At 51.6% G+C, this 25,946-nt stretch overlaps 1 protein-coding gene across 3 annotated transcripts; it reads right to left on the bottom strand.

The window, feature by feature from the left end:
* Window positions 1-7,055: 7,055 nt before the first annotated feature.
* On the bottom strand, window positions 7,056-25,797 carry GAL3ST1 (galactose-3-O-sulfotransferase 1). 3 transcript variants are annotated; one of them, XM_086682061.1, is made up of 4 exons: window positions 25,634-25,796; window positions 18,133-18,298; window positions 12,318-12,457; window positions 7,056-11,521 (listed from the first exon to the last, which is right to left on the bottom strand). In XM_086682061.1, the coding sequence occupies exons 3-4, from the start codon at window positions 12,446-12,448 to the stop codon at window positions 10,378-10,380; spliced, it is 1,275 nt and encodes a 424-aa protein (XP_086538187.1). In that variant the 5' UTR covers window positions 12,449-12,457; window positions 18,133-18,298; window positions 25,634-25,796; the 3' UTR covers window positions 7,056-10,377. The 3 variants fall into 3 exon arrangements, with proteins under 3 accessions (XP_086538187.1, XP_025789266.1, XP_025789265.1); XM_025933481.2 differs by lacking the exon at window positions 18,133-18,298 and having other exon boundaries at window positions 7,056-11,518; window positions 25,634-25,797; XM_025933480.2 differs by lacking the exon at window positions 18,133-18,298.
* Between the last annotated feature and the right edge of the window lie 149 nt (window positions 25,798-25,946).

Raw genomic sequence — 25,946 nt, 5'->3', positions numbered from 1 at the left:
TTTATATGCATATTTCTGTGTGTATGCATGGAAATGTATTGAAAAGAGTCTGCAAGATACACAGAAACTGGTGACAATGGTTATTTTGGGGGGCTCAGGAGGCTTCAATGTTATCAGAAAGGTTTGGATTTTTTATAATGAGAATATTTTCAGATATCCCCTGTATAAACTTTATTTTTTTAAAAATGGTTTTTTTAAATGTTTATTTTTGACAGAGAGACAGAGCATGAGTGGGGAGGGGCAGAGAGAGAGGGAGACACAGAATCCGAAGCAGGCTCCAGGCTCTGAGCTGGCAGCACAGAGCCCGATGCAGGGCTCGAACTCACAGACTGCGAGATCATGACCTGAGCCGAAGTCGGACGCTCAACCAACTGAGCCACCCAGGTGCCCCATAAACTTAAAAAAAATAATAATAACGTGACAATAGAGCACTTCACCATTGCCAGCCACTCTTCAGTCGTCAAATTTATAATTCAAGAGGTTCATGGAGCAGATGGAACCAGTTCTGTCCCACTGAAAGTCGGGCTTCCAGGAAGGGAGCATTTAAATCAATCACATAGAGTCACCCACTGGAACATTCTGCAGCCTTATAACTATACTAGAGAAGAAATATTTTTTAAGATTAAAAAAAAGGTTTTTTTTAAGAGAGAGAGAGAGAAAGAGGGAGGGAGGGGAGCAGAGAGAGAGAGAGAATCCCAAACAGGCTCCATGCTGGCAGATGCAGAGCCCGATCGATGCAGGGCTCGATCTCACAAACCCTGAGATCATGACCTGAGCTGAAATCAAGAGTCAGACTCTCAACAGACTGAGCCACCCAGGAGCCCTGGGAAGAAGAAATTTTTTAATGACTTGGAGAGAGGTTCCTGAAATTAGCAGTGAACAAAACAGTATATAATATAGGAACTCAATTGTGTGAAAAAATAATTATATGTAAATATATAATGGTGATGGTGGGATTACAGGTTATTTCTATAACCCTCATGGTGCTTCTCTTTATCTACACTTTCCAGATTTTCCATGATAAGCGTGCCCTGATATTATAATCAGAAAAACATGGATGCTAGAAACAAATGCAAATCAGGTCTTACTTAGCAGTCCCTATAGGCTGGCAACCCAGGCCTTCGCCCCAGGGCCAACCCCAGCTGCTGCAGTGATCCCCTGGCTCTCTTGGCCCAGAATTGTTCCTCTGGGCTCACACTCCTGCTTCTGCAGCACTTCCACTAAGTGCCCCTGGCTGATGAGAACTGAGTGGTTTCACTTGGTCTGCAGAGCCCCAGCATTGATCACTGCATTGACTTCACATGGACCTGGTGGGCAGACAAGAGAGTCTAGTTTCTCATGAACAGACAAGGAAACTGAGGCCTCAGTCACCTGTCCTGGGTTCCACCCAGCTAGTAAGAGGCATGGATGGGATTAGACTGGGTCTTTAGGACTCCAGGAGGGATTCTTTTCTGATTTGGTGGCCGTCTGAGGGGCATTGTGGGTGGAGGGAACTGTCCGAGCAAAGGCTTTGCTCTGAGAAAGTGTCATAACTTGGATAAACTAGACTACATTCAGAGGCAAGTGGCCCTCAAAGATTTACAAAAGCTGTTCATCACATATTAAGTATTCCATGCATGCTTGCTCCATTAGGGGATGGGAATTTTTGTGTACTCAGCAATAGTTGGGGTATGTGTGACCATCAACATGGCTTATATTGGCTTCCTCACAGCAGCCAAAAGTGATTCCAGCCCTATCCTATGGAGAAGGAGTCCAAGAACTCCTGCCACATTCTCAGGGCCAAGGACAAGGGGTTTCCTTTGTGTGCATTCAGATTCCTGGGATTCCAATGTATATCTCAAGAGCAAACCTCTTCCCTATCCTTTTCTCCAAACTCTTTCTCTGGGAGGATGTTAAACAATTGGCCTCTAACATCAGACTGACCTGGCTTTGCCACTTGCTGGCTGAGTGACTTTAATCAAGTGGTTTAACATCTCTGAGCCAGTTACCTCCAATGAAAAATAGGGCTGATAATAGTATCTTCCTCACTGGGTTGTTGTGCAAAAAAAAAAAAAAAACAACAAACAAAACCAAAACCAGAACCAAAACAATACAAAACAACAATATGACAATAAACAAAAATTATCTTCCTCAGTGCCTGGCACAGAATAAGTCCTCAACAGATAGCAGTAATTATTATTACTCCTTGCGGTAGCCACCTCCAAAATGGTTCCCAATGATCCACAACTCCTGGTTTTCATGGCCTTGTTCAACCCCCTCTGACACCAAGCAGGGCTGACCTGTGTAATCAAGAGGATATTGCAGGGGCGCCTGGGTGGCGCAGTCGGTTAAGCGTCCGACTTCAGCCAGGTCACGATCTCGCGGTCCGTGAGTTCGAGCCCCGCGTCGGGCTCTGGGCTGATGGTTCAGAGCCTGGAGCCTGTTTCTGATTCTGTGTCTCCCTCTCTCTCTGCCCCTCCCCCGTTCATGCTCTGTCTGTCTCTGTCCCAAAAAAATAAATAAACGTTAAAAAAAAATTAAAAAAAAAAAAAGAGGATATTGCAGGAATGATGTTGACCCTTCAGACGACTGCAGTGCTGGCTGACATCTTACCTGTAACAATGGAGACCCTGAGCCGGAACAAGTCAGCTCTACCATAATTCCTGACCACAGACACTGGGAGATAAGAAATGTTTATGGTTGTTTTAAATAAATGGCTATGTTTTGGAGTAACTTGTCATAACAGATGTAGATATAGCAATAGATACACAATACACTCCTCTTTTTACCCTTGACCTCATCCCACTCCACCCTCCGTCCTCACTTTGAGCCAGAGTAGGAAGGAGTAGTCATCAGGGTGGGCAGGACAGATAGCACATCCTGGATATTATCCTAGAATGAGGGACAGATTGGGAAAGACCAAGGTCAGAGGGGCTCTGTGGTGCCAGCACCCCTCAGGCCTTCAGATCTCACCTGCCCTTAGGAGAGGACCCATTCCCGCTGGAGGAGCCAAGGCTTGGGTCAAGTCAGGCATTAGCTTTCTCCTTCTGTGAAATGGGATAATAACAAGCCAGTTTCCCAAAGCTTCAGAAAGGATTAAATGTGGATCAAATGCAGTTTGGGGTTATGTGACAGACTCTTCCCTCAGGTCTATAGGGGCAGGGAGGGGCCATCTTTACACCTGTAATCCACATCTTCAGAGCAGATTGTGGTGCTACATGGAATCTGAGGCTCAGAGAGGTCATGCAATTTGCCCGACCATCATCACACAGCCAGCAAGTAGCAGAGTTGGGAGCCAGATCACACATCTGGCCCAGAGCCCATTGTCCAGGCCTGAGTGAAGGGCAGTTTGACCTAGCCTGGGAGAGGATCTTCCACAGGCAAGCCCAAGAGTCGGTTGCTGACTGTGGGCCAAAGACAAACTTCAATAGTGGCGAAAGAGCACTGGACAAGAAGTCAGCAGCTCCAGTGTGGCCTTGATTGGGTCACTTCCTCTCTCTCCGGGTCCCAGTTTCCTCAGCTTCTAAAAGAGCGTTCAAAGGACTTTCTCTGGGCCCCCTACCCCAAATAAGCTGTTAACCTTTGTCTTCAAGGACACAAAGGAGTGTTTGGCTCTGGACTAAGCATTAAATTAACCCTGACATGATACTGCTTTTATACCCGTTCCCCAGGTGAGGAAACTGAGGCTTGAACTTGTGACTTGATTTGCTCAGATGAGATCTGGACCCAATTCTTGACCCCAGCTGTCTTGTAACAGGATTTATTCCTGTCCTGGGAGGAATATGCCCTCTCTGATGGAACACTTCGAAGGCAGGAGTCGGGACCTCCACTGCCCAGTCACTCCCTCAATGTTCATGAAAGTGTGTGAATTTCACTGGAGCCCACACTTGCCATTAACAACCACAAGGGAAGGACCCTAAGATCCTATGAGATACTCCTCCCAGTCTAGAGACGAAAACTCACACCTGCTCCTGCTTCCTAGTCACAGCTAAAGGTCGTGACCTGCCATGCCAGGCTCCCCTCACAGGGCTAGCAGTCCTTACCTGTGCCATCCAATATGAGCCACTCGATGTGGCTGGTCCAAACTGAAATCTGCTGTGAGTATGACATACACAAAATACACATAGGATTCCAAAGACTTGGTACCCACCCCCCAAAAAATCTCAGTAATAATTTCTATATTGATTACATATTGAAATGATAATAATTTGACTGTATCAGGTTAAATAAAATATATTATTGAATTTATGTCACTGGTTTCTTTTTACTTTGTTGAATGCGGCTACTAGAAAATTTGAAATGACACATTTGTCTTGCCTTTGTGATTTGTGTTATATTTCTAATGGATAGCACTGGTGTGGCCTCTGGCCACCAAGACTCTCAGAGTTGGGAAGAAACCCAGAGCTATAGAGCTCAGAGTGACTTCAGGGGCCTCGGGTGCTGCCTTTTCTGGGCCAGAAGAAGAAACCAACTTACCTGGCCTAAAGTCTTGCCCCGTAACACAAGGTGGCCAGGCTGGTGTCTGAGTCTCTGGTCTGGGGTCCAGGTCCTGCCCTGTGACCTCCTCCAGACCTCCTTTCTTTTACCCAGTGGCAGCCCACCATGCCTACCCCTCCCCGGAGAGACAGCTCCTTCCTGCCGGGCCTCTATTCTCTACCTCAAGGTGACTTGTAGGGCCCATTCCTTGCTAGATGCCTGAGGCACTGGCCCCTAGACTTGCTGCCCTGGGTTCAAAAAGTCATTTGTAAAATGAGGACAGTGGTGCTTTCCCCACGGTGTTGATGTGGGTGTGTTGGAAGGACACCATCTGTTGTCACACACATACATAGGGGCTGCTGTCCATCCTGCCTCAGTTCCCCACTCTCTACTCCTGTGGTCCCATCAGATGCCTCCTTGAGCTGGGTTGGCCTCTGCTCACCCCCAACAAAGGCCTGGAACCCATTGTCATTGTGTCCCAAATTGTCCCAGGCTCCATCTACCACCTGATGTGTCAGGTGCAACTGTCCATGATTCAAACAGCACGTGGCTTCAGGGTGAGGAGAGACGTCCCAGGTCCAGACCCAGCAGGTGAATGTACAGCCTGACCTTTGGGTGAGGGGTGATGGGGGACTCCTGGCTATAGTCTGCCTCCATACCCTCTGGACAAGCAGAAAGCCAGAGCCCAAGACAAGGACACATGAGACTGTTACTGGCAAGACCCCCTGACTCCCTAAACTCGGGAAATTCCTGGAAGCTTCTGCCTAACTGTCAATTTCATCTTTTGGAAACTAACTGACAAATTTCTGGAACAGGAAAAGACACATCTGAGGACCATGCCTATGCAGGTGATTAAATGCCCAACAGATAGCCTCATTATAATGTTAAAATCTCTTTCTGAATATTCACCCCAAACCCTAATAAAAGGAGCCTGTTTACTCCTGTTCAGGGAGTCACTGCTTTGGGAATTATTCCCTGTGATCTTCTTATTAAAAATAACTTTGGGGGCGCCTGGGTGGCGCAGTCGGTTAAGCGTCCGACTTCAGCCAGGTCATGAGCTCGCGGTCCGTGGGTTCGAGCCCCGCATCAGGCTCTGGGCTGATGGCTCAGAGCCTGGAGCCTGTTTCCGATTCTGTGTCTCCCTCTCTCTCTGCCCCTCCCCCGTTCATGCTCTGTCTCTCTCTGTCCCAAAAATAAATAAACGTTGAAAAAAAAATTAAAAAAAAATAACTTTGAGGGGCGCCTGGGTGGCTTGGTTGGTTAAGCGTCCGACTTCGGGACTTCGGCTCAGGTCATGATCTCACGGCCCGAGAGTTCGAGCCCCGCGTCGGGCTCTGTGCTGACCGCTCAGAGCCTGCAGCCTGTTTCCGATTCTGTGTCTCCCTCTGTCTCTGCCCCTCCCCTGTTCATGCTTTGTCTCTCTCTGTCTCAAAAATAAATAAACGTTGAAAAAAAAAATTTAAAAAAACCCAAAACTTTGAGAAGCAAGGCCACCTGGTGTAGTCTCTTCCTATAGCTCACCAAGGAGCGGACCTACTTCGGTCAGGTAAAAAGATCATGCTGTGTGCAGGGGGTCTTGCACACAGTAGGTACTTGTCTTAGTCTTGTTCACCCAGAGGCAGACCCTGAGACAAGGGTTCCAGTGTAGGGAGTTTATTCCAGAGGTGATCCTGGAAAACCCAAGTAGGGCAGTGGAGGTAGTGAGACCAAACATGGGAGGCAGGTATACAGGGAGGGTAACCAAGGATATAAAGCAGAGCTCAGTCCCAGCGGGGACTAACGTGAGTGAGGGGCAGAGAGAGAGGGAGAGAGAGTGAGGAGCTTGGAGCGGAGCTCTCCTGAAGCGGGGCTTGAACTCACAAAATCATGAGATCATGACCTGTGCCAAAGTCAGACACTTAACCAACTGAGCCACCCAGGCACTCCCTGCTCTCCCTTTTCTGCTTCTTCTCTTCCACCTTCCCTCCTTTCCTTCTTTCCTCTCTTCCTTCCTTCTTTCCTTTATCACTACGTTCTTTCTTTCCTTCTTTCTTTCTTTCTTTCTTTCTTTTCTTTTTTTCCTCTTTCAATATTTATTGAAAACCAACTGTGTGCCAGGCAATGGACTGGGCACTAGAGGCTGATTGTGTTTTTTCCTGTCCTGGAGGAGCATACCATCGGGGCCTCGCAGACAAACGTATCCATAGTTGTGGCCCTGAGTGAGCAGGACTGAGATGGGGGAGCCCAGAAGCCCCAGGCTAGCTTGAGGGCTAGGCTGTCAGAGAATGTCCAGAGGAGGCAGCAGAGCTTGCTTTGAAAACACTCAGCAGTGTTAGACCTGCAATGGGAAAGGGGCCTTATGGTAGAGGGAACAGCACGTGCAAAGCCGCAGATGCTTGCAGTTGCATGGCTTCTCCCCGAGGGAAAGGGGGACCATGGAGGGCTCGGAGCAGAGGATGGCCTCTGGTTGCAGGTGAAGGGTGGATCACAGGAGCAAGCCTGGGGGAGGGAGCCGGGGAAGGAGTCCAGGTAAAGGGCAGAGGCTTGACCTAGAGCAGGGCCCTGGGCACAGAGAATGTATTTGTGTCCTGAGGCTGCTGTAACAAAGTACACAAACTGGATGGCTTAGAACAACAGAAATTTATTCTTGCACAGTTCTGCAGGCTGGAAGTCCAAAATCAAAGTGTCAGCAGGGCCTTGTTCCCTCTGAGACTCTGGGTAGAATCCTTCATTGCCTCTTCTTAGCTTCTGGAGGTCACCATCAGCCTTTGGCTTATAACTGCATCATGCCAATCTCTGCCTGTCTTCACGTGGCACTGTCCCTGTGGTCTGTATCTTCACATGACATTGCCACTTCTTTTAAGGACACCAGCTATGGCCATATTGGATTAGCCCCCACCCTAATGACTTCATCTTAACTTGATTACATGTACAAAGACCTTATTTCCAAATAAGATCAGTCATAGAGAACTGGGGGTTAGGATTTCAACATATCTTTTTAGGGGATACAATTCATCCTATAACAGAGAGGAACAGGGAGTTCCGCTGAATTTCTCTCAGGGAACAGCATGACCCTCACCCTGGCTTTCGCTTGTAGGCTCAGCCCTAACTGTGGGTGCCCTCAGCCCCCACTGCTGGGAATGTCTTGACAGGCTGAGACCAAATTTGGCACCATGGCGCCCTCTGCTGCCAGGTGTGGCTAGAGCAGGCTGGTTCCTGCGAGCTACGAGCTGCAGAGCCCCTCGGAGACCTCATACATTTTCAACCATGGAAAAAACCTCGGTCCTGAGGCTGAGATGGCCGGCTGGAATGGCACTGAAGGTCTGGAGCCTGCAAACACCAGCCTTGGTGTCTGACAGACCTGGGTTTGCATCCTGCCTCTATGGCTGCCTGGCTGAGTGACCGTAGGGCTTGTTACTCAGCTTCTCTGAGTCTTGGCTGCCTCCTCAGGAGAGCAAAGGGAATTGTCCATGTTCCTGTATGGTGCAGAGTGCTTGTTCAGTACCACGCAACTACGTATTGTTAAATATTAATTATGTTAATAAATGAGTTAATAACTATAATGTTCGTAAAACAAATCAGGCAGATAGTAAATGCTAATGGGACAATTTATATTCTTGGCATCTATTATTTGCCAGATTTATTCTCCTTGGGTCCCTAAGGGCTTAGAAGTGCCAGTATTAATAATAAATAATTTGATGACATATAATATTATTATTGGCAGTTTTAGGCCCCTAAAGATCCAATGAAATAAAATTATGGGGTTCCACAAACCCAAGATACTTTCATATTGCACTAAGTCACATCTCTTTTTGATTACTAAAAAGGGAGGGGGATTATCTCATGAATTTGGAGTCAATAATAACTTTTTCTTTCTTTCTTTCTTTCTTTCTTTCTTTCTTTCTTTCTTTCTCTCTCTTTCTTTCTTTCTTTTCTTTCTTTCTTTCTTTCTTTCTTTTTTCTTCTGCTTAGTTTTCTCCATATGATTTAAAGCCCTCAAAGATGTGCTTATTGCTTGCTGCAAAGAAACTTTAAGAAGGTATAGACAGTAGCTCCTGGGGGCTGGTGGGGTCAAAACTGTTCCAGGCTGAGCAACCATCCTGGTTGCCCAGGACTGAGGAGTTTCCTGGGATGTGAGACCTTTTGGTGCAAAAACTGGGACAGTCCGAGGAAATTGAGACAGCTGGTCACCCTAACTTCTTCCCAGCCTGTTTGGGCCAGAAACTTGCTCCCAGGAGAAACAGTGACTCAAACTCAGGGAGGGCTTAAGATAAGAGCTGACTAATCTGGCTTTGAAATGTGGTACTGGCACTAATTAGATGTGTGGCCTTGGGTAGGTCACTTAACCTCTCTGAGCTTTGGTTTATAAAGCTGGGATGTTGTAGATATTCAGATAAGGTGTGCAAGCATGTGGTTTGGAGCCTGGTACAGACAGGTCTCCAATAAAGTCACTTGGCTGTGGTTTCTGCCTTTTGTGTCTGGCTGCTGGCTCTTAGTTAGAGATCTAAGAGTCCCGTGCCCCAGAAAGGGCTGTTGTCCCCCTGGGGAGGCCGAGGGAGACAGATGGTTAGAACTGACGCATCCCCACCTTGGTTGGTCATACTCAATGTGACTTGATTGCTTGGCCTCTATCTTTGTCTCTGGACCTGAGCTCCAGGAGGGCAGGGATCAACTTGCTGACTGTTGTATGCTCAGGGCCAGCTCAGGGCTGGGGGGCACAGCAGCTATCTGATAAATGCCAAATTTTTTTGGATTAATTAAACTGAACCCCAGGGTGGAAGGGGGAAACCCAGAGCCTGGGCAGGGTGGAGTACAAGCAGATGGTGAGGCAGCCTGGAGTGGTCAGTGGAGAGATGGGGTAAACAGGGACAGGGTGCACAGGCATTGAGGCAAGGCATCTGGGGTCCCAGGGAGAAGAAGGTTTAGTTTTGGGTCTAATGTGTACCTGCAAGATCTCGGGAAAGTCCCTTTTGCTGTCACTCAGAATGTCAATTCCCACATCTGTAACATGGGATGGTAACTGTGCCTACTGCAAAGGGTGATTGTGAGGATTAATGAGATTACACAAGGAACTCAGCCTGGGCCCGGGGCTTGCTGCTCAGCGCTACACCAAGTACTCCCTGTCACACACACACACACACACACACACACACACACACCACTTGGACGGTCTCAAATCTGGCTGCACACACCATCCTTCCCAGCCTCTGTTCCAGTCCTACCACTTACTTGCTGTGTGATCTTGGCCAAACGACTTTCTCTCTCTGAGCTCCCTTCCTCATCTCTGGCATGAGAAAATAACAGTTCCCACGTTGCTAAGTTTTGACGAAGATGAACTGAGATAACCAACCCACTTAGCCCAACGCTGGGCACATAACCAATGTTCAGTTGGAGTAAGTGACTGGAATAGTCCCAGGATGATCACACACACACACGCTCTTCCAGGTCTTGGTAAATCATGGGAGTCCTTCAACCACTCAGGGCTTCAGCATGTAACAGGTGCACATCAAACCCCGTCACGTCAAATGGGCTCTGTCCCACAGACACTCTCAGGTACCCGCCATGCTCTCTTGCAGGTCCCCCCATCCTCAGTCACCTCCCACCCAGGGCCCCATCAGTCAGCACCACTGAGGCTGATTAACAAAAAACACAACATCAAATTCTTTTACTTCTCAAGTCTCCCCTTTAAGAGGAGGCAGGAAACAGAACATTCGTTTTTGGAGGGGAGGAGATTTAACTTTTAAAAAAGCTATAACTAGTCAAATACTGATCTCAGGCCCTGTGTGCCTGGGCCCAGTCCTGGCTGGCTGCGCCCCTGCAGCAGCCCCACCTTACCCCCAGAGCCGGGGTGGCACCAGGAGGGCATAGGGGAGGCCAGCAGGCCCCTGCCCGGCCCCTCCTCAGCGATGCAGCGGGCAGAGGGGGCTGCCAGTGGGCCGGATGTCACCACTTGAGAAAGTCCCGGATGAGCTTCCAGAGCTTAGTGACCCACAGGTTGACACCGAGGTCCATCAGGTACTGGATCTCAGGCGTGAGCATGCGACGGCAAAGCTCCGCGTGCCGCTGCCCGATGCTCTTCTTGAGGTTGTAGCCCAGGATGGACTTGGCGCCCAGCGGCTGCCAGGGTTGCATGGCCGAGTCCTGGATGGCGGCGGCATCCACGGCTCGGCCCCCGTCGATACAGATGTGCCGCATGCGCTCGTTGGCGCGCCGCAGGGCGGCCACCTCGCGGGCCATGCGCTCCCTCCCGAACGCCTCCACCTTGCGCCAGAAGCTGGCATTGAAGTGGCGGTAGAGGCGGGCGTCCAGCACATTCCAGGCCGTGGCGCGCTGGTACAGCTCCCCGGAGAGGCGCGGCACGGCTGAGGCGCGGCGGGCATTGAGCTTGAAGTAGAGCACGTCCTCCAGCTCCCAGCACAGCAGGTCCTTGAGCAGCACCAGGGACTCGTCGAAGTACTCCTGCAGGAGCACCAGGTGGAAGCGGCGCTCCACCTCCAGGATGTGCTCCTGCACCTGCGGGTTGCCCGGGTCCAGGCCACTGTCGTAGCCCAGGTCGAAGAAGAGCAGGTTGCGGAGGTAGTGGGCGTTGTAGCCGTTGGGGTCATAGTAGCGGTCTGGGTCCTGCAGGAACTCGGCCAGCTTGTCGTGGCCCGAGAGCTTCCACGTGAAGGGCACCACTGAGCCGAAGTAGTGGAAGGAGGACTCGAAGAGGCGGGCTGGGTCACGGAGCACAGTGATGAAGGTGGCGTTGGGGGGCACCAGGCCCCGGACCTCGTCGTAGTGGAAGCGCATGTGGTTGCAGATGATGTTGAAGCAGGCCCCGGGCCGGTAGTCCTGCACCAGGCTGCGGGCGAAGAAAGCCGGGTAGTCGAAGTCGTTGCGGCCGTTGGGGAAGGCGAACTTGAGTCCGTGCTTCTGGCCAAAGCGGAACAGGATGTTGAGCAGCGTGCTGCTGGCCGTCTTGTGCGTCTTCATGAACACGATGTGGCGCCGAGGCTGGCACCCTCCTGCAGAGCCGTTGGCGAGGGTGGGCACCTCTGGCTCACCCGGGGCCGGGGAGCAGGGTGCTGTGCCCTCTGGGGTCCTGCTGTGGATGAAATGGTGGGGAGAGCCTCAGGGTCTGCTGGGGCCCTCAGGACTCAGCACCCCCTGCCCACTGGTATCTAAAGATCAGGGTTGTTGAGGATGGTGATAGCAGGAGAGGCAGGCCAGGGGACCAGACAGGCCTGTGTCCAGGCTGTGATGCGTGGGCAGGTGGTGTGGTCTCTTGGGCCTCACTTTCCTTATCTATGAAATGGGGAAAATAACAGGCCCCATTTGCGGTGTTGGTGTGAGGTCAAGCTTGCTGGTTCTTGTCTCATCCATGGCCACCACATCCTACATTTATCATGAACTAGGATTAGGTTGAACCACATATTTTGTAGGTCAGTTTTTGACCAGAAAGTCAATAATCGGTAATTTCCTCTAGTTCAACTTAATACCACCAACTAAGAGCACAAGCCATGCCAGGCCTGGCTGAGCAGCCCCACGAGGAGGTGGGAGAGCCTCATGGCTAAGAGCCAGGCTTGGAGGCAGACAGACCGCAGTCTGAATCTCGGCCCTGTGCCAGTGAGTTCTCTTGGACAAGTCACCCCCGCCTCCCAGTCCCATTGCAACCTCAGATGATAATCCCAGCCCTGTACACAGACAGTGTTATTTTCTTCACATGATCCACGAGGCAGGCTCTATTATGCCCACTTCACAGATGAGGACACTGAGGCCCAGGATTACACAGCAAGCTCTGCCCTCAGTACAGTTTCTGCCCAGCACAGCATGGTACAGGGTACAGGGTGCCCCCTCACCCCAACCCTCCCACCCCTTGGCCCTCCAGGAGGGCCACTCACGTGGAGGCCAGGCCAGCGTGCAGCGGGGGGACAGCATAGGAGTACAGCAGCAGCAGGAAGCTAGTGAAGAGTGCTCCCAGCACCAGCCCCTTGGCCATGGACACCCAGCGCTTCTTCTGCGGCAGCGGCATCTCAGACAACTGAGGGAGCAGAGAACAGGGCAAGCATTAGGAGGCCGGCCCCAGGGAGCCTCCACTGCTACCCCAGGCCTGGCTGGGTTGAGGGGAAGCCTTTGACATTGGGACTGGCCTCTGCCAGCTCTGTGGCCCCAGCAAGGTCTATACAGGGACAGTGTGACAAACACATGGAGAGGGAGAAACAGGGTTGCAGACAGAGATAGTGGGCAAAGCCAATGCAGACAGAGACCCGGGAATGGGACAAGGAGAAGGGAGAAGGTTCTACTGTATGGTTTGGTTTTAAAAAATTTTTTAGGGGCGCCTGGGTGGCTCAGTCGGTCAAGCGTCCAACTTCAGCTCAGGTCACGATCTCGCGGTCCATGAGTTCGAGCCCCGCGTCGGGCTCTGTGCAGACAGCTCAGAGCCTGGAGCCTGCTTCCGATTCTGTGTCTCCCTCTTTCTCTGCCCCTCCCCCGTTCATGCTCTGTCTCTCTCTGTCTCAACAATAAATAAACGTTAAAAAAAATTTTTAATAAAAAAAAATTTTTTTTAAATTGATGAGTGCCTGGGTGGCTCAGTTGGTTAAGTGGCAGACTTCAGCTCAAGTCACGTTCTCCCAGTTTGTGGGTTCGAGCCCCATATCGGGCTCTGTGCTGACAGCTCAGAGCCTGAAGCCTGCTTCGGATCTGTGTCTCCCTCTCTCTCTGCCCCTCCCCCACTCCTGCTCTGTCTCTCTCTCTCTCTCTCAAAATTAAATAAACATTAAAAAATTTTAATAAAATAAATATTTTAATTGATTAATTAATTAATTTTCATTTTTGGGGGGGAGAGAGAGGGTGAGAGTAAGCAAGAGGTCGAGAGAGAGAATCCCACACAGGCTCCACACTGTCAGTGAGGAGCCTGAAGCAGGGCTCGAGCTCACCTGATGTGGGACTTGAACTCGTGAACTGCAAGATCATGACCTGAGCTGAAGTCGGATGCTTAACTGACTGAGCCACCAAGGTGCCCCTTGGTTTTAATTTTTAAGCTGAGGGGTAGGGTGGATACCTGGGTGTTCATCAGTGTATTTCTTATACATTTTTGTGCTTCATAATGAAATCATTTTCTCAGATGGAGAAGAAGACCGTCTCCCAACGCCCTGTCCCCCCAGGCCTGGGGCCAGGGACCTCCCAGGGCCTGGATGTCTCACCTTTCAAAGGACCTAACCAGTCCCACCTGTTCCCCGTGCCACCCTTCCCAGCTGCCTGGTGAAGGGTTGAGGCTCTTCCGCTCCTTTCGCTGGCCCCTATGTCCCTGCATCTGTAGGGCAGGCAGATGGAGAAACTGAGGCTCAGAGCGAGGAAGGAGAGGGTTCAAGTCACACAGCACAGCCTCTGCCCACATGCCTACCTCTTCTCTAATTTCCAGCAGGCAGGTTTGCCCAGGTAATCCTGAATTTCAGATAAACAATGAATAAAATTTAATTTTAATATTATACAGGACACAATAAAAATTATTCAATGTCTATCTGAAAATTAAATTTAGTTTGGTGTCCTGGTTTTTTTTGGGGGGGGCGGCGGGCTTGGGGAAAGTTTTCAGTCTAGTTTTGGTCTAATTGTGGCAACCCTAATAGCAGAGGAATGAGGCATGAACTGTAATGGAGGTAGTTCATGCTGAGGGATGGGAGTCCAGGAGAGAGCTGGGGCTCAGGATGCCTTCCTACCTCCCTTTAGCTATAAGCCCAGGGCATGAAACTTTCCACTCCTGTTCTGACACAAGCTGCATGGGGGCCTTGGGCCCCTGAGGCCACAAGAAGTCATGCATGCTGCCCCGTGACCACACGCATGGCACGTTCCCACCATCCCTGGGGCAGAGGCTAAATAACCAGCCTGGAGGGGGACCCCACACTCCCCTCTGGGAAAGTTACCCAAGGCACACATAAACGCTTCTCAGAGAAGGAGCACTCCAGGCCAACCCCACCAGCCAGCACCCATCCCTGAGTCTTCTGCTTATCTAGAAATTTCTCGTCACCGGAAAGGACATGAAGAAACAAGTTGCAGAGGAAGAAACTATGTGAGAGGGAATTTGGCTTCCCTCATGACAATGACATATCCCTGTTCACTCTTAGGTGGGCAAGGTGGACAGGTCAGGAGTAAATGAGAATGGGGGAGAATGTTTCCAGAGAGCCGTTTATTCTATCAAAGGAGGAAGGTATAAGCTCTCCAAATTCCAACCATTCTACAGAAACACTTGGACAAAGTCACACATGTAACGGTGTTCATAGAAGTTTAGTCAGAAATTTGAAAAACTAAAAACAATCTGTGTCTATGGGGGGGGGGGGGGGAGGACTGTTACACAAACCAAGGCCTTTTCCCAGATGGAGTCATCTGTACCAAATAACAAAACAAGGCAGAGCTAAGTGGACTGACTCAAAAAACATCATGATCTGGGGCGCCTGGGTGGCTCAGTCAGTTAAGTGACCGACTCTTGATCTCAGCTCAGGTCACGATCTCACGTGAGATTGAGCCCCAAGTTGGGCTCTGCACTGACAGCAAAGGGCCTGCTTGGGATTCTCTCTCTCTCTTTCTCAAAATGAATAAATTTTTTTTTTAATACTAGAAAAAAAAAAAGCACATGATCTATTAATGTGAAAAAAGAAAGTTCCAGAACTTTATGCCCCCACATCCATATGCATATATAGGTAAATATACATGCAGGCCCAGAAACAACTGGAGGGCAGTATTCTCAATTTGAGCCGTAGTATCCTCTACATAGCTTGGAAAGGGGCACATAATGGAATATTTTTCAATATTATGCGTTTCTGTAACAATTACTTTTTTAAAAAGGAGTTATATATTTTTTTAAGTTTATTTTGAGAGGGAGAGCACACATGTGCAGGGGAGGGGCAGAAAGGGAGAGAGAGAATCCGAAGCAGGCAACCAGTGGTTGGGGATGGAGGTTGACTCCACAAACCATGAGAACATGACCTGACCCGAAATCAAGAGTCAGACGCTTAACTGACTGAGCCACCCAGGTGCCCCAAAAGGGAATATGGATTTTTTAATAAAAAGGCAATAAAATATATTTAATATGTTTAAATAATAGGTTATAAAGCTTGCCAGGTGGGGTAAGGTGACTAGACAGTATGGTAATGGAGGGGGAGGTGCCGACCTCAGGCTCTGGAAGCCCCAGGCCTGTGTTTCAATCACAGGAACCTGAGAGCCTCAGTTTCTCATCTCTGAAATTGGGAAGCTGATAGACCCCCTCACTGGCTCTTCCAGAGATGGGAGTAGGCAAAGCAATTAACACATAGGTCTCTCTCAAAGAGTATTAGCTGTTTCCCTCCTGAGCTCCTGGGGACCTGCTCCTGGTCTCTGTCAGGGTGAGCTCTCCTGAACAAGGAGTGGCTGCTAGCCCCCCGCCGTCTCCCCCCCCCTTTCCCTGTCCCCCACCAAGCACAAACTGGCCCCATGCATCAAGTGCCCCATTTGGCCTCCCGCTCCCTGGGGGCCCAGCGAGGAGGTGGTTAGGGGGGAACAGGGCAGAACCTTGGGCCAGGCCAGAGCCTCAGACTCGGGCCCAAACCCTGAATGAGGCCCTAGGCCTCAGGTTCTCTGACTTTAAAACAGGGAAGGGTAAAATTCTTGCCCTCCCTAGATCCCAAGGGCCCACCCTTGTCCCAGCAGCGCAACTCACCAGGGCACTTTCCAGAAATCTGGAAGCTGAAGGCACAGGCTCTGGGGTGGAGGCCCAGCAGTAGGGGGCAGACCAGCTTCCCAAAACCACCAATCAGGCTCTGCCTAGACTTGCCCAGGACAGCGCCCCCAACCCTCCCATCACTGCGTCACTACTTCACTCCACCACTTGGGCTTCCTCAAACCATGCCGGCCCTCAGGTTTCACTTTTGAGCCCCTGCTATGAGGCAGGCCCTGGACAGGGGTTTCTCTAGAGCATCTCATGGGTTCTGCTCAGCTATCCTGCCAGGCAGACCCCACTGTCACCCCCATTTTGCAGATGGGGAAACTGGGGCTCCAGGAGGTGATGTGACTTGCCCAGGTAAGGCAGGGGGCAGGGCCGGGATTGAAGCCCAAGTCTGTCGGCCTCCAATATGCAGTTTCCAGCTCTGTCCATGACAGCCTCTGCCTGGCACGTCCCAGGCCTGGTCCCAAGCCTGCAGGAAGTGAGTGTGCAGCCAGAAGATCCACTGCAGGAGGCCACAGTGTGGCTAATGGGGCTCTCTCTCAGCAGCACAGCAGATTCTGGCCTCTGTGGGCTGGGCTAGGGCAGCCAGGATGAAGAGTGGACAGACGGGGGGCCTTGGTGGCTGGTCCCTACTGTGTCAGCCTGAAGCATTCAAGGCTAGTGGTTTCCTTCCTGCCTGGCCTCTGTGAACTTAGGCATGTCGCTCACCCTCTCAAGAGTCTCAGTCTCCTCACATGTACAATGGACACACAACAGCAAGATAGGGGCAAACAGGGCCCTTGGTAGAGCCCCTGGGTAGACCGAGGCCCAGAGAGGGGCTGGCTGGCAGCCAGGAGCCTGGCAGAAAGGAAATAGTCATGAGACTGAGATTTGAATGAGAGAATGTATGCACACGAATGGAGATCAATCCACATTAATTATTATTATCACTATTGACCAGGGCCCAGTCCTGGTTCGCAGTCCCAGGCTTATGGAAGGAGAGATCTCCTCTGTGCCCAGCCACACGCAAGCCTGAAGCTAACTCATCCCTGAGCTCTTGGAGCCTGGCACCTGGTAAATGTTTGATGAATGACCCCCCTGACCTTCAGAGCAGAGCATGGCCAGGGCTAATAAAAGTGTGAGAGCCACATATGTGAGTCACACATATGAGAGGCACCTGGAGCCAGCACCTTGGGGCCAAGGCCCTGGATTTGAAACCCAGTTGTGCTGCTTCCTTTCTGTGTGTGTGCCCTAGGCAAGGCTGTGTCTCTCTCTGGTTCTCAGTTTCTCCTCCAAAATGATGCCACCAACTCTCCATCACAGGGTGCTCTGCAGAAAGCATCCCACAAAGAAAGTGCCCAGCACAGGGCTGGCACAGAGCAGACACTCCCTGTGCAGGAGCTGCCACCATTATTATTATTATTATCATCATTATTATTACCCTCCCAGGTCCCAGTCACAGGTGCTTCAAGGTGTGTGCTCACTGGCCCGTGATGGAGGCTTGCAGTCAGCTAAAAAAGCCCCAGGTCCAAGGCCATGGGGTACCAGGCACAATTTCAGTGTGGCCCAAGCCTCACAGCTTCCAATCTGGAAGACAGACGGCAGAGAGGCTAAGGCTCAGAGAGGACAGGGCCACCCTCAAGGTCACACAGCACAGCCATAGCAGAGACAGAACTAGAACCTGGGTCTCTCTTCCTCTGCCTATGGTCGTGACAGTTCCAGGCACTCAGGGTAGATGGCACCCCCTCCCTAGTCCACCCCATCTATTCCTGTCCTTCTTGGTTACCCTAGCCACATCACCTTCCATCTGTGCTGACAGCTGGCTCCAGGCCAGGCCCAGCAATCCTCCTGTTTCGTTGGACCAGCATCCTCTAGAGAATGAAAGAGAAACAGGACTCATCCCCACAGTGTGCACATAGGGAAACCGAGCCCAGGATGGTAAACCTTCTGTCCTACAGCATCACTACTGGCAGGCCTTGGTTCCAGGTGTCCTGCTCTCCCAGGGACCTAAATGCAGGAGTGGAGGAAGACACACTCACCTCGGGCCGTAGCTGGTTGCCCCTTTCCTCTCCCTGTATGAGCCACGTCTGACTCTCAGGCTGCCTCTGCGGTCACTGGGAAACAGGAACGCTCCAATGACACCCAGCAGTATTCTGGCTGGCTCCCTCACGCTCCAGCGGGTGTGAATATTCATGAGCTCCCTCCCTGGGGATAGCAGGTGGCATGTGTCTATACCTTGCAGGTGCTGCCTTGGCCCTCTGCCAGGAGCACCCTCTGGGTGGTCCCTGACTGTCTCTAGACCTCAGCAGCCAGGCAGCTCCTTCATCCAAAGGGCTCAGCAAGGTCTCAGGTGTCCTTGGATAAAGGACACAAGCAGCCGCAGAGCCCTGCAGAGAGTCTGGGATAGGCTCAAAGGCCATGGAAGGGACAGGAAGGCAAGTGGGGCAGGGAGGTTAATTGCTCCTGAAGCTGCACCTCATTTAAGTTGCACGCCTGCCCTAGGCAGGAAGCACCAGGATTAGCCCACTCACAAGGTGAAGAAACCAAGGCTCAGAGAGGTGAACTCATCTGTCCACGGTCACACAGTTAGCAGGGGGCAGTCAGAGCCAGAGTCCAAATGCAGACTTGCCAAACTCCAAGGCTTCAAGATTCTAAGACACAACCAGAGACCAAGGTTTGTCTAAAATCTCTGGGAGCCCAGAGAGCTCTGGGAGTAACCCAGCCTGGGAGGCCTCCTGGAGGCGGAAAACCTGACCAGCTCTGGGAGGAGGTATCTGATGAGATTTCACCTCTCTGAGCTCCAAGTCCTTCATCAAAGAGGCAGTATGGATCATGCCTGTCCTGACTGCAGTTGCCAATATTTCCCAAGGTCTTGACAGGAAGAGGCAGTTCTAGGGGCCCTAGTCCCAAACCCCAGTGGCCCTCAGGCTCAGCCCAGGCACTGAAATCTCTTATACCTCGCTCTTAGCTGGGTTCAGGTCTGTCTTCAGGTCTGGATTCAGCCTTGCCCATGAACAGAGAATGCCCAGAAAAGCACCTCACACCCTTCCTTCAGGCATGGGGGGCTCTAGGGACCAAGGTGTCACTCTCAGCTAATAGTAACCATTATTGTGACAATCATGTATCCCACACTGAGCACTGTCATAAGGTGAGCGGCTGCCAGCTCCTCCCAGGGAACAGCAGGCATCTGACACTGCTCTGACATTTTGCTCTTTCCCCCAGAGCCCCACACAGCCTGGGAGCAACCCTCAAGTACCCATGAAATACCAGAGTTTAAACAGCCACTGGGGAGGCTGAGAGTCCTTATATCTGTGAGTGCTGGATTGGTCCAGGGCATGGAGTAGAGTCGTTTTATCTGTCCTGGATCAAGCTAGTCTGAAGACAGATAAATGTATGGGCGTGAGTCAGGGCAGAGCGGGCATCAAACAGCAGAGAGGTGGTTTATGAGTGTGGACTTCTGACCAAACACAGTCTGGTGCCTGGGACTTCCCATGCATCACACACACCCCTAATCCTTGCCACTGGGAGGCCCTGTTACCACCTCTAGTTTATAGAGGAGGGAGCTGAGTCTCAAGGACCAGATATGACACACAAGGTTAAGGACCTCAGGCAGGTGGGAGTGGAGCTCAGGCTCCTGAACCAAAGGTGAGGTCATGGGTGGGGTGGGAAGGCCAGTAAAGAAGAGCCTCGTGAAGGAAAGCTTTCTAGAGTAGGAAGCATTGATAGCAGAACCTATGCTTTCAGCCCTGCCAGAGGCTTCTCTTCTCAGAATATTGATAGTGACACCATCTCTGGCCAGTTCAACCCCTAAACCCTGGCAAAATTTATTTTAATCATAAAAGCAGTGCATGCTCACTGAAAAAAAAAACCAGACAATTACAGAAAAATGTAAAGAAGACCATTAAAGGAGGCCACTGTCCTTAAAACTTTAGCACAAGCCTCCCCGTATTTTTTCTGTCTATATTAACCCATACAGATGACAGAAGGGTCTCTTCAGGGAAGCACATTTTGTTTTTAACTTGCTCCCCAGGCTCCTCCCACATATCAATAGATTGTGGATATCTTTTTCATGACCAAAATGAGTTTTAAATTGATCTGTTCCACAGATACTTAGGGAGCACCTGCACCATGCCCAGTGCTGGGGTTCATGTTGTCCTGTGCCAGAGCTCTGGGCTCACATTCCTGGGGGTGAGAGGAGCAGACAGCTGCAGGTTGTGATGGAGGACACATTGGTGGGCCTTGCTGGAACACAAACACCTGATCCAGCCTGGGGAGCAGGAAAAGCATCGTCAGGGAAGCTTCCTGGGCTTACAGGGCCCTGGTAGCAGAAGCTGCTGCATGTTTTCCAATTTAAAGGCAGTTAGTTCCCTTTTCTCCTGGAGTACATGGCCAAACTACATCTCCCATCCTCCCTTGCAGTTCAGTGTCCTTATGTGACGGAATTCTGGCCAATGGAATGTAAGCAGAATAATAACTGTTGATGTTAAGCGGGCAGGCCTTCTCTGTGGTCTCCTTTCCCATAGGCTGGATGAATGAGGTGGTCTTTAAGGATCTGGAAGTGGGCAGGGCTACGAATGGGAGGAGCCTGGTATTCGCTTGACCACTCTCCTAACACCCATTTCAAAATGACAACTAAACTTCCAGTGTGTCAAGCCTTTTGGAACTTGGGGCTTGTCTGTTACAGCAGCTAGCATTAATTAATGCACTTGTTACCCTAGAATGAGCCAGGAGGCAGACAGAAAAGCATGTGCAAAGACCCAGGGGACTCGAGAAACTAACAAATGTTCAGCTTGGCTGGCCTGTCCAGTATGTGTGTATGTCAGAGGTTGGGTGTACAGGGGAGACTGGAGGCACAGCCAGGAAGGGGGCAGGGGCAGGCAGGAGATGCAAGACTTTGGGAGGCATGCTAAGGAATCTGGGCTGGATCCTGTGGGCAATGGAGAACCCTGGGAAGGTCTTCAGCAGAGGAGTGAGGAGATGGGATTCCCATCAGGCTGCTGGATGGAAAACAAACAGTAGAGGTGGGGAAGGACTGGGAGAAGCCAGCAGACCTTGACAGTGGTTGTTATAGCTGTCCAGGTGTGAAATGACCTGGACCAAGGAAAGCACTGGGAATGAACTGGGACCATCTGTAGGCCATGGAAAGACAACATTTGGTGAGTGATAGGGTGTGGAAGAGGGGAAGGAAGAACTCCTATTGGGTGACTGGCTGGCTGGGGGTGGAGCTAGTCCCTGAGTGGGGGGCAGATAAGAGAGCCATATGTTTACTATTGGAGTTGTGTTTCAATTTTCAGTTTCCATTTAGGACCAGTTAAGTCTGGGGTGTGTGGGGGATGCTTGTAGAGTGTGCAAAGAGCAATAGGATCCCTTGCCTGGAGCATAAGAGGGAGACCTCAGGAGAAAGAGGTTGGGGGTCATGGGCACAGAGGTGGGGACTGAGGTCGGAGGGGCAGATGGGATCATCAAAGAAAGGGTGAGGAAGGTGAAGAGCCCTGAACTTAAGAGAGCAGGGAGGGGACGAGCCCCCCAAGGAGATAAAGATAAAGGTTGCCTCTAGAGCCACTCCCTGTAGAACATTCTGTGGAACACTGCTCCCCATGAACCATTCCCTGACTGTTGGTCATCAATGCTGTTTGCTCAGTGTGCATAGCAACAGGGCTCTGGCAGAGAAGCTGAATGGGTGAGGGTGTCCTAGGGTTGTTTCTTGTAGCTGGAAGGGAATCTCATGGGGAGGACACTTCAAAAGTGGAGCAAAAAACCTCTCCCTACAGTGCTCACACTGCAGGTTTGACAGCAACTTATTATAGTTCTAAAAGTGTCCAATCTCAGACCCAGCAATACCATCTGTGGTACTTTGTTCACAGAAGATAATCTAACAGGAGATCTGAGATGGGTGCAAAAGTTTAGCAAAGAGGAGAGAAACAACTTAAATGTCCAATGATAGGGGATGGTTAAAAATATTACGTGCCATTAACCCCATGGTTTGTTATGTATTCATTTAAGTGGTGTCCACAATACATAATGAAGTGAAAATATATATACACACATATATAATTTTGTTTTACCAAGAGTCTGTATTACTTGGGGAAAAAAACTAAAATGAAAAATAAAGATATTTCCATTTTGAAAAACTAGTCTGACTGGTGAAGGAGGGAGAAGTGGCTAGTCTGAACCATACGCCACCTTGCTGTGTGACCATAGCCCTCTCTGAGCCTCAGTGTCCTACAGTGGGGAAAAGGCAGCAGGGGCATGGGACAGAGAATCTGGGAAGTGTGGGCTGCACAGTTAAAGGTGCAGATGGGAGAGGTTGGCCCTCCACCCGGGAGTCCTGGGGCAGTGACCCGCAAGGACCCAGAAGCTTCCTCACTCTGTCCCTCTGGAGTGGGGTGCTGGAGTAGAGATGGGTAGGATCGCCCAGAGAGGCACTTAAGCTGAACCCCAACTTGCTGGCTTGCAGGATCCCCCCCAAACTGTCAGCCCTGACATCTTGCTCCTACTGCCCCCTTGGCTGGGGGAATGGCTGCCAGTTGGGTACCAGGCCTGGCAGCTGACTGAAAAGAGGGCAATGTCTTTGATGACTCAGAAAGCACTTTTTGAACTTGCAGGGTCACCTGTCTTTACTGTTTCAAATGGCACCCATACCTGGGACCTCAACAGGTTTCCCAGTGTCACCTGCTGGTCCATGTGACAGGTGGGAAAACTGAGGCCCAGAAACTTGTGGAGGGGCTAAATGGGCAAAGTCAGAACTACAGGCAAGCTCTTCCTGCTACACTGCCTTGCCTGGGCAAAATCACCACCAGACTGGAGTTGCCCCAAAGTAGCCTCAGAGTGGCAAAGAACAGGTTAACCAAGAAGTCAGTCATTTCTTTATTGGCACCAAAATTACTGAGAACACCAGAGGTGAGTATGTGGAGGTTGGTAATATCATTCTCTGTATCTTCTAGCATGACTGAACTGTTTTCACTTACTTATTTTTTTTTTAATATTTGAGAGAGAGAGAGAGAGAGAGAGAGAGCATGAACAGGGGAGGGACAGGGAGAGAGAGGGGGCCGGAGGATCCGAAGCGGGCTCTGTGTTGACAACAGTGAGCCTGATTTGGGACTCAACCTCAGGAACCACAAGATCACGACCTGAGCCAAAGTGGGACGCTCAACTGAATGAGCCACCCAGGCACTCTGACTGAAATGTTTTTTAAAGGAATGCCATGCACTTGTTTGCATAAAAATATGTAACAATATAAAGGTTTTTCCAAAGTGCTGAGCAGTTGCTCTGCACCACGTCCTAGGTCCGCCCACCTGCCTCTCCCCTCCTGGAGAGGCTGAGATGCTCTGGCTATGAAGTCTGGCTCCATCACTCCCCAGCTGGGCAGTCTTGGGCAGGTGACTTCACCTCTCTGAGCCTCACCTCTTAAAAATGGGAATACTTTGACCCTCTCAAGGGCTTGCTGTGAGGATCAAATGAGACGGACGAGGCATGCAGAGCCCTTTGCTCATACCTCAGATTATTATCATGACCCTTCTAGACCCACTTGGCAGGAAAAACAGAACCCACCAGTGCAGACTTCTGGGAGGCTACCCTCCTCATCCAAACACCCGTACTTCCCATGCTCCAAACCCAAGTTCCCTAACCCCCAGGTTTCACATCGGGGGAAGCTGAGGCACAGATAAGAAAAGACTTGCCTAAGGTCCCATGACAAGTCAGGGCACTGTTGGGACCAGGCCTGGGAGTGCCCAAGCCACCTGGAACTGGCAGGTGGGAAAGAAGGTATTGTCTGGGACGCCAGTTCTTTCCAACCATCACTCCTCACCTGGGGATTCCTCCAGCCCCCAGCCCACTGATCCCCATGGGCACCTCTGCTCCATCCTGCCCTTCCCGTCTGGAGTAGAATAAGGCTCACAAAAGGGGTTGTTCTTCATATTCCTCACTCAAAGTGAAGCAAGAAGCCCTTCACAAGCCTGCTGCCATGCCTGGAATTCTACCATCTGTGTCTCATTCTCCCAGGTTAATCACTGCCTCTCACTGGGGTGACACAGTCTGTTAGGGCCCAGAGTGGGGACTGTCAGGGATACACCCCTTTCTTGCGGGGTGCCAAGAGGGCCTCCAACCCATGCTCTCAAACAGCAGACCCATGTCCATCGGACAAGGGGATATGTGGGAAGCAGGCAGGCTTCTTTGTCCACAGGGAGCTTCCTTCAGGCAGGGCTCTGCCTGAGTGAGAAGCAGGGAATGAAGCAGCCCGAGGTGGCAGCTGGGAACAGGGCTCTGTTGTCTCTGCTCCCAGGGTAGCAGCCTGCCCACCCCCTGAGTGTCAGGCAGAGCTGGGAGCTAGGAAGGCAAGGAGGGGGAGGGGTCCTGAGCTAGGGGTTTGGGGCAGCACAGGCAGATCCAAGAGCCCAGGACCCCAGAGCAGCAGAGAGGTCTTGAGCAGGGCTTTGGTCCTGAGATGCAGGCTGGGACAGGACTCCTGTGATCTGTAGTCAACTCAGCCACCTTTGAACTATGTGACCTTGGGCAAGTCACTGAATTGCCTGGAGCCTCAGTTTCTCCATAAGGATAATGGGGATGGTAGCAATGTCTCTGCTGCAGGGCAAAATACAGTGCAGCAGTATTGGGGCTGCTCTGGCCCAGGCCTGCTCGTGCCTTACCCTCCCTGGACCTTGGGTCACCCCCTTGGTAAAGGAAGAGGTTGGATTCTCCCAACGGGATTGTCCTCCTGACGATTTTCATGGCACCTGTCACCTTGGCAACACAGGCGATCAGGTGTCAGGTCTGCAGCCCTCTCTCCCTCCCCCCCACTGGTGTGGGTTACTGCAGCCAGATGTGTGATCATACCCTCTCCTGCTCAAGACAGGTGGGGAGAAGGGCTCCACTGGGAAGAGACCACAGTCTTGCTCTGTGCTGTGACCAAATACTGGCTTGATACTGAGGGGACAGACCAAGCTGGACCCCCTCCTGGGCACTGGTGCTGGAAACTCAACTGGCTGGATTTCCTGTGGGCCCTTCCTGGATATCAAGGTTTGTCCTACTCCCACATGCCTCTCTTTGGTGGCCTTGCCCCCTCTGTGGTTTAGAACAGGGCCTTCCCCAAGCAGAGGGGACCCATCCCTTCTCCTGGCCCCTAGCCCCTGGTCGGATGCCCCTCCTCCTTGGGGAGAGCGCTGGTGGGAACAGGGGAGATCCCTGCCCTTCCTCCTCCAGAGCTCAGGCTGCTGTGTCCAAGATTAATCATTAATGGACTTCCAGCTCCAACCCAGCTCCACCCACCCCACATCCAAGGACTGGGAAAACCCTGGACAGGGGTCTACCAGGAAGAAATCAAGGGCAGGGCACACACCAACCTGCCCCCTCCCTGCCCCCACCTGCCCACCCTCTGTCAGCGGCAGGGGCACTGGGACCCTGGAGCAGTTGTGCAGCACTCCCCAAACACTCAGCTCTGAGTCTGAGTCTGACTGCGGTCCCAGTTTGGAGGTTTGGGGAGTACCGGCCGAGACCCCCGGCAGGGCACAAGCTGGCGGTGGGTCCTGGGCCCCCAGAACATACCTTGGCCCCGTTCTCCTCGGGCTTGGCGTGGCTGGTTCGTCCCGGGCCGCGCCGCCCGGGCCCTTACTAGGCGGCGGGGCGTACCCGCCCGGGCCCCCGACTCCACCGGGCCTGGACCATGCTCCCGCCTCCGCCGCCGCCGCACTTACTCCGGCCAGGTGCGGCCGCCTGGCCCGTCCCCCGGTGCTGCGGCCAATAGGCGCCCTGGCCCCGGCCCCCTCCCGGCCCCTCCGCGCCCGCCCGGAACGCACAGAAGCCGCATTCAGCGTCCCCGAGCGCAGCGCCGCGCCCCCGCCGCCGGCTCAACAAGGCG

This window comes from Puma concolor, chromosome D3 (genome assembly GCF_028749965.1).
Source record: "Puma concolor isolate L17-30 chromosome D3, mPumCon1.1.hap2, whole genome shotgun sequence".
Lineage (NCBI taxonomy): Eukaryota > Metazoa > Chordata > Mammalia > Carnivora > Felidae > Puma > Puma concolor.
The sequence above is the reverse complement of the archived record's forward strand: the minus strand, read 5'-3'. Positions and strand labels throughout refer to the sequence as shown.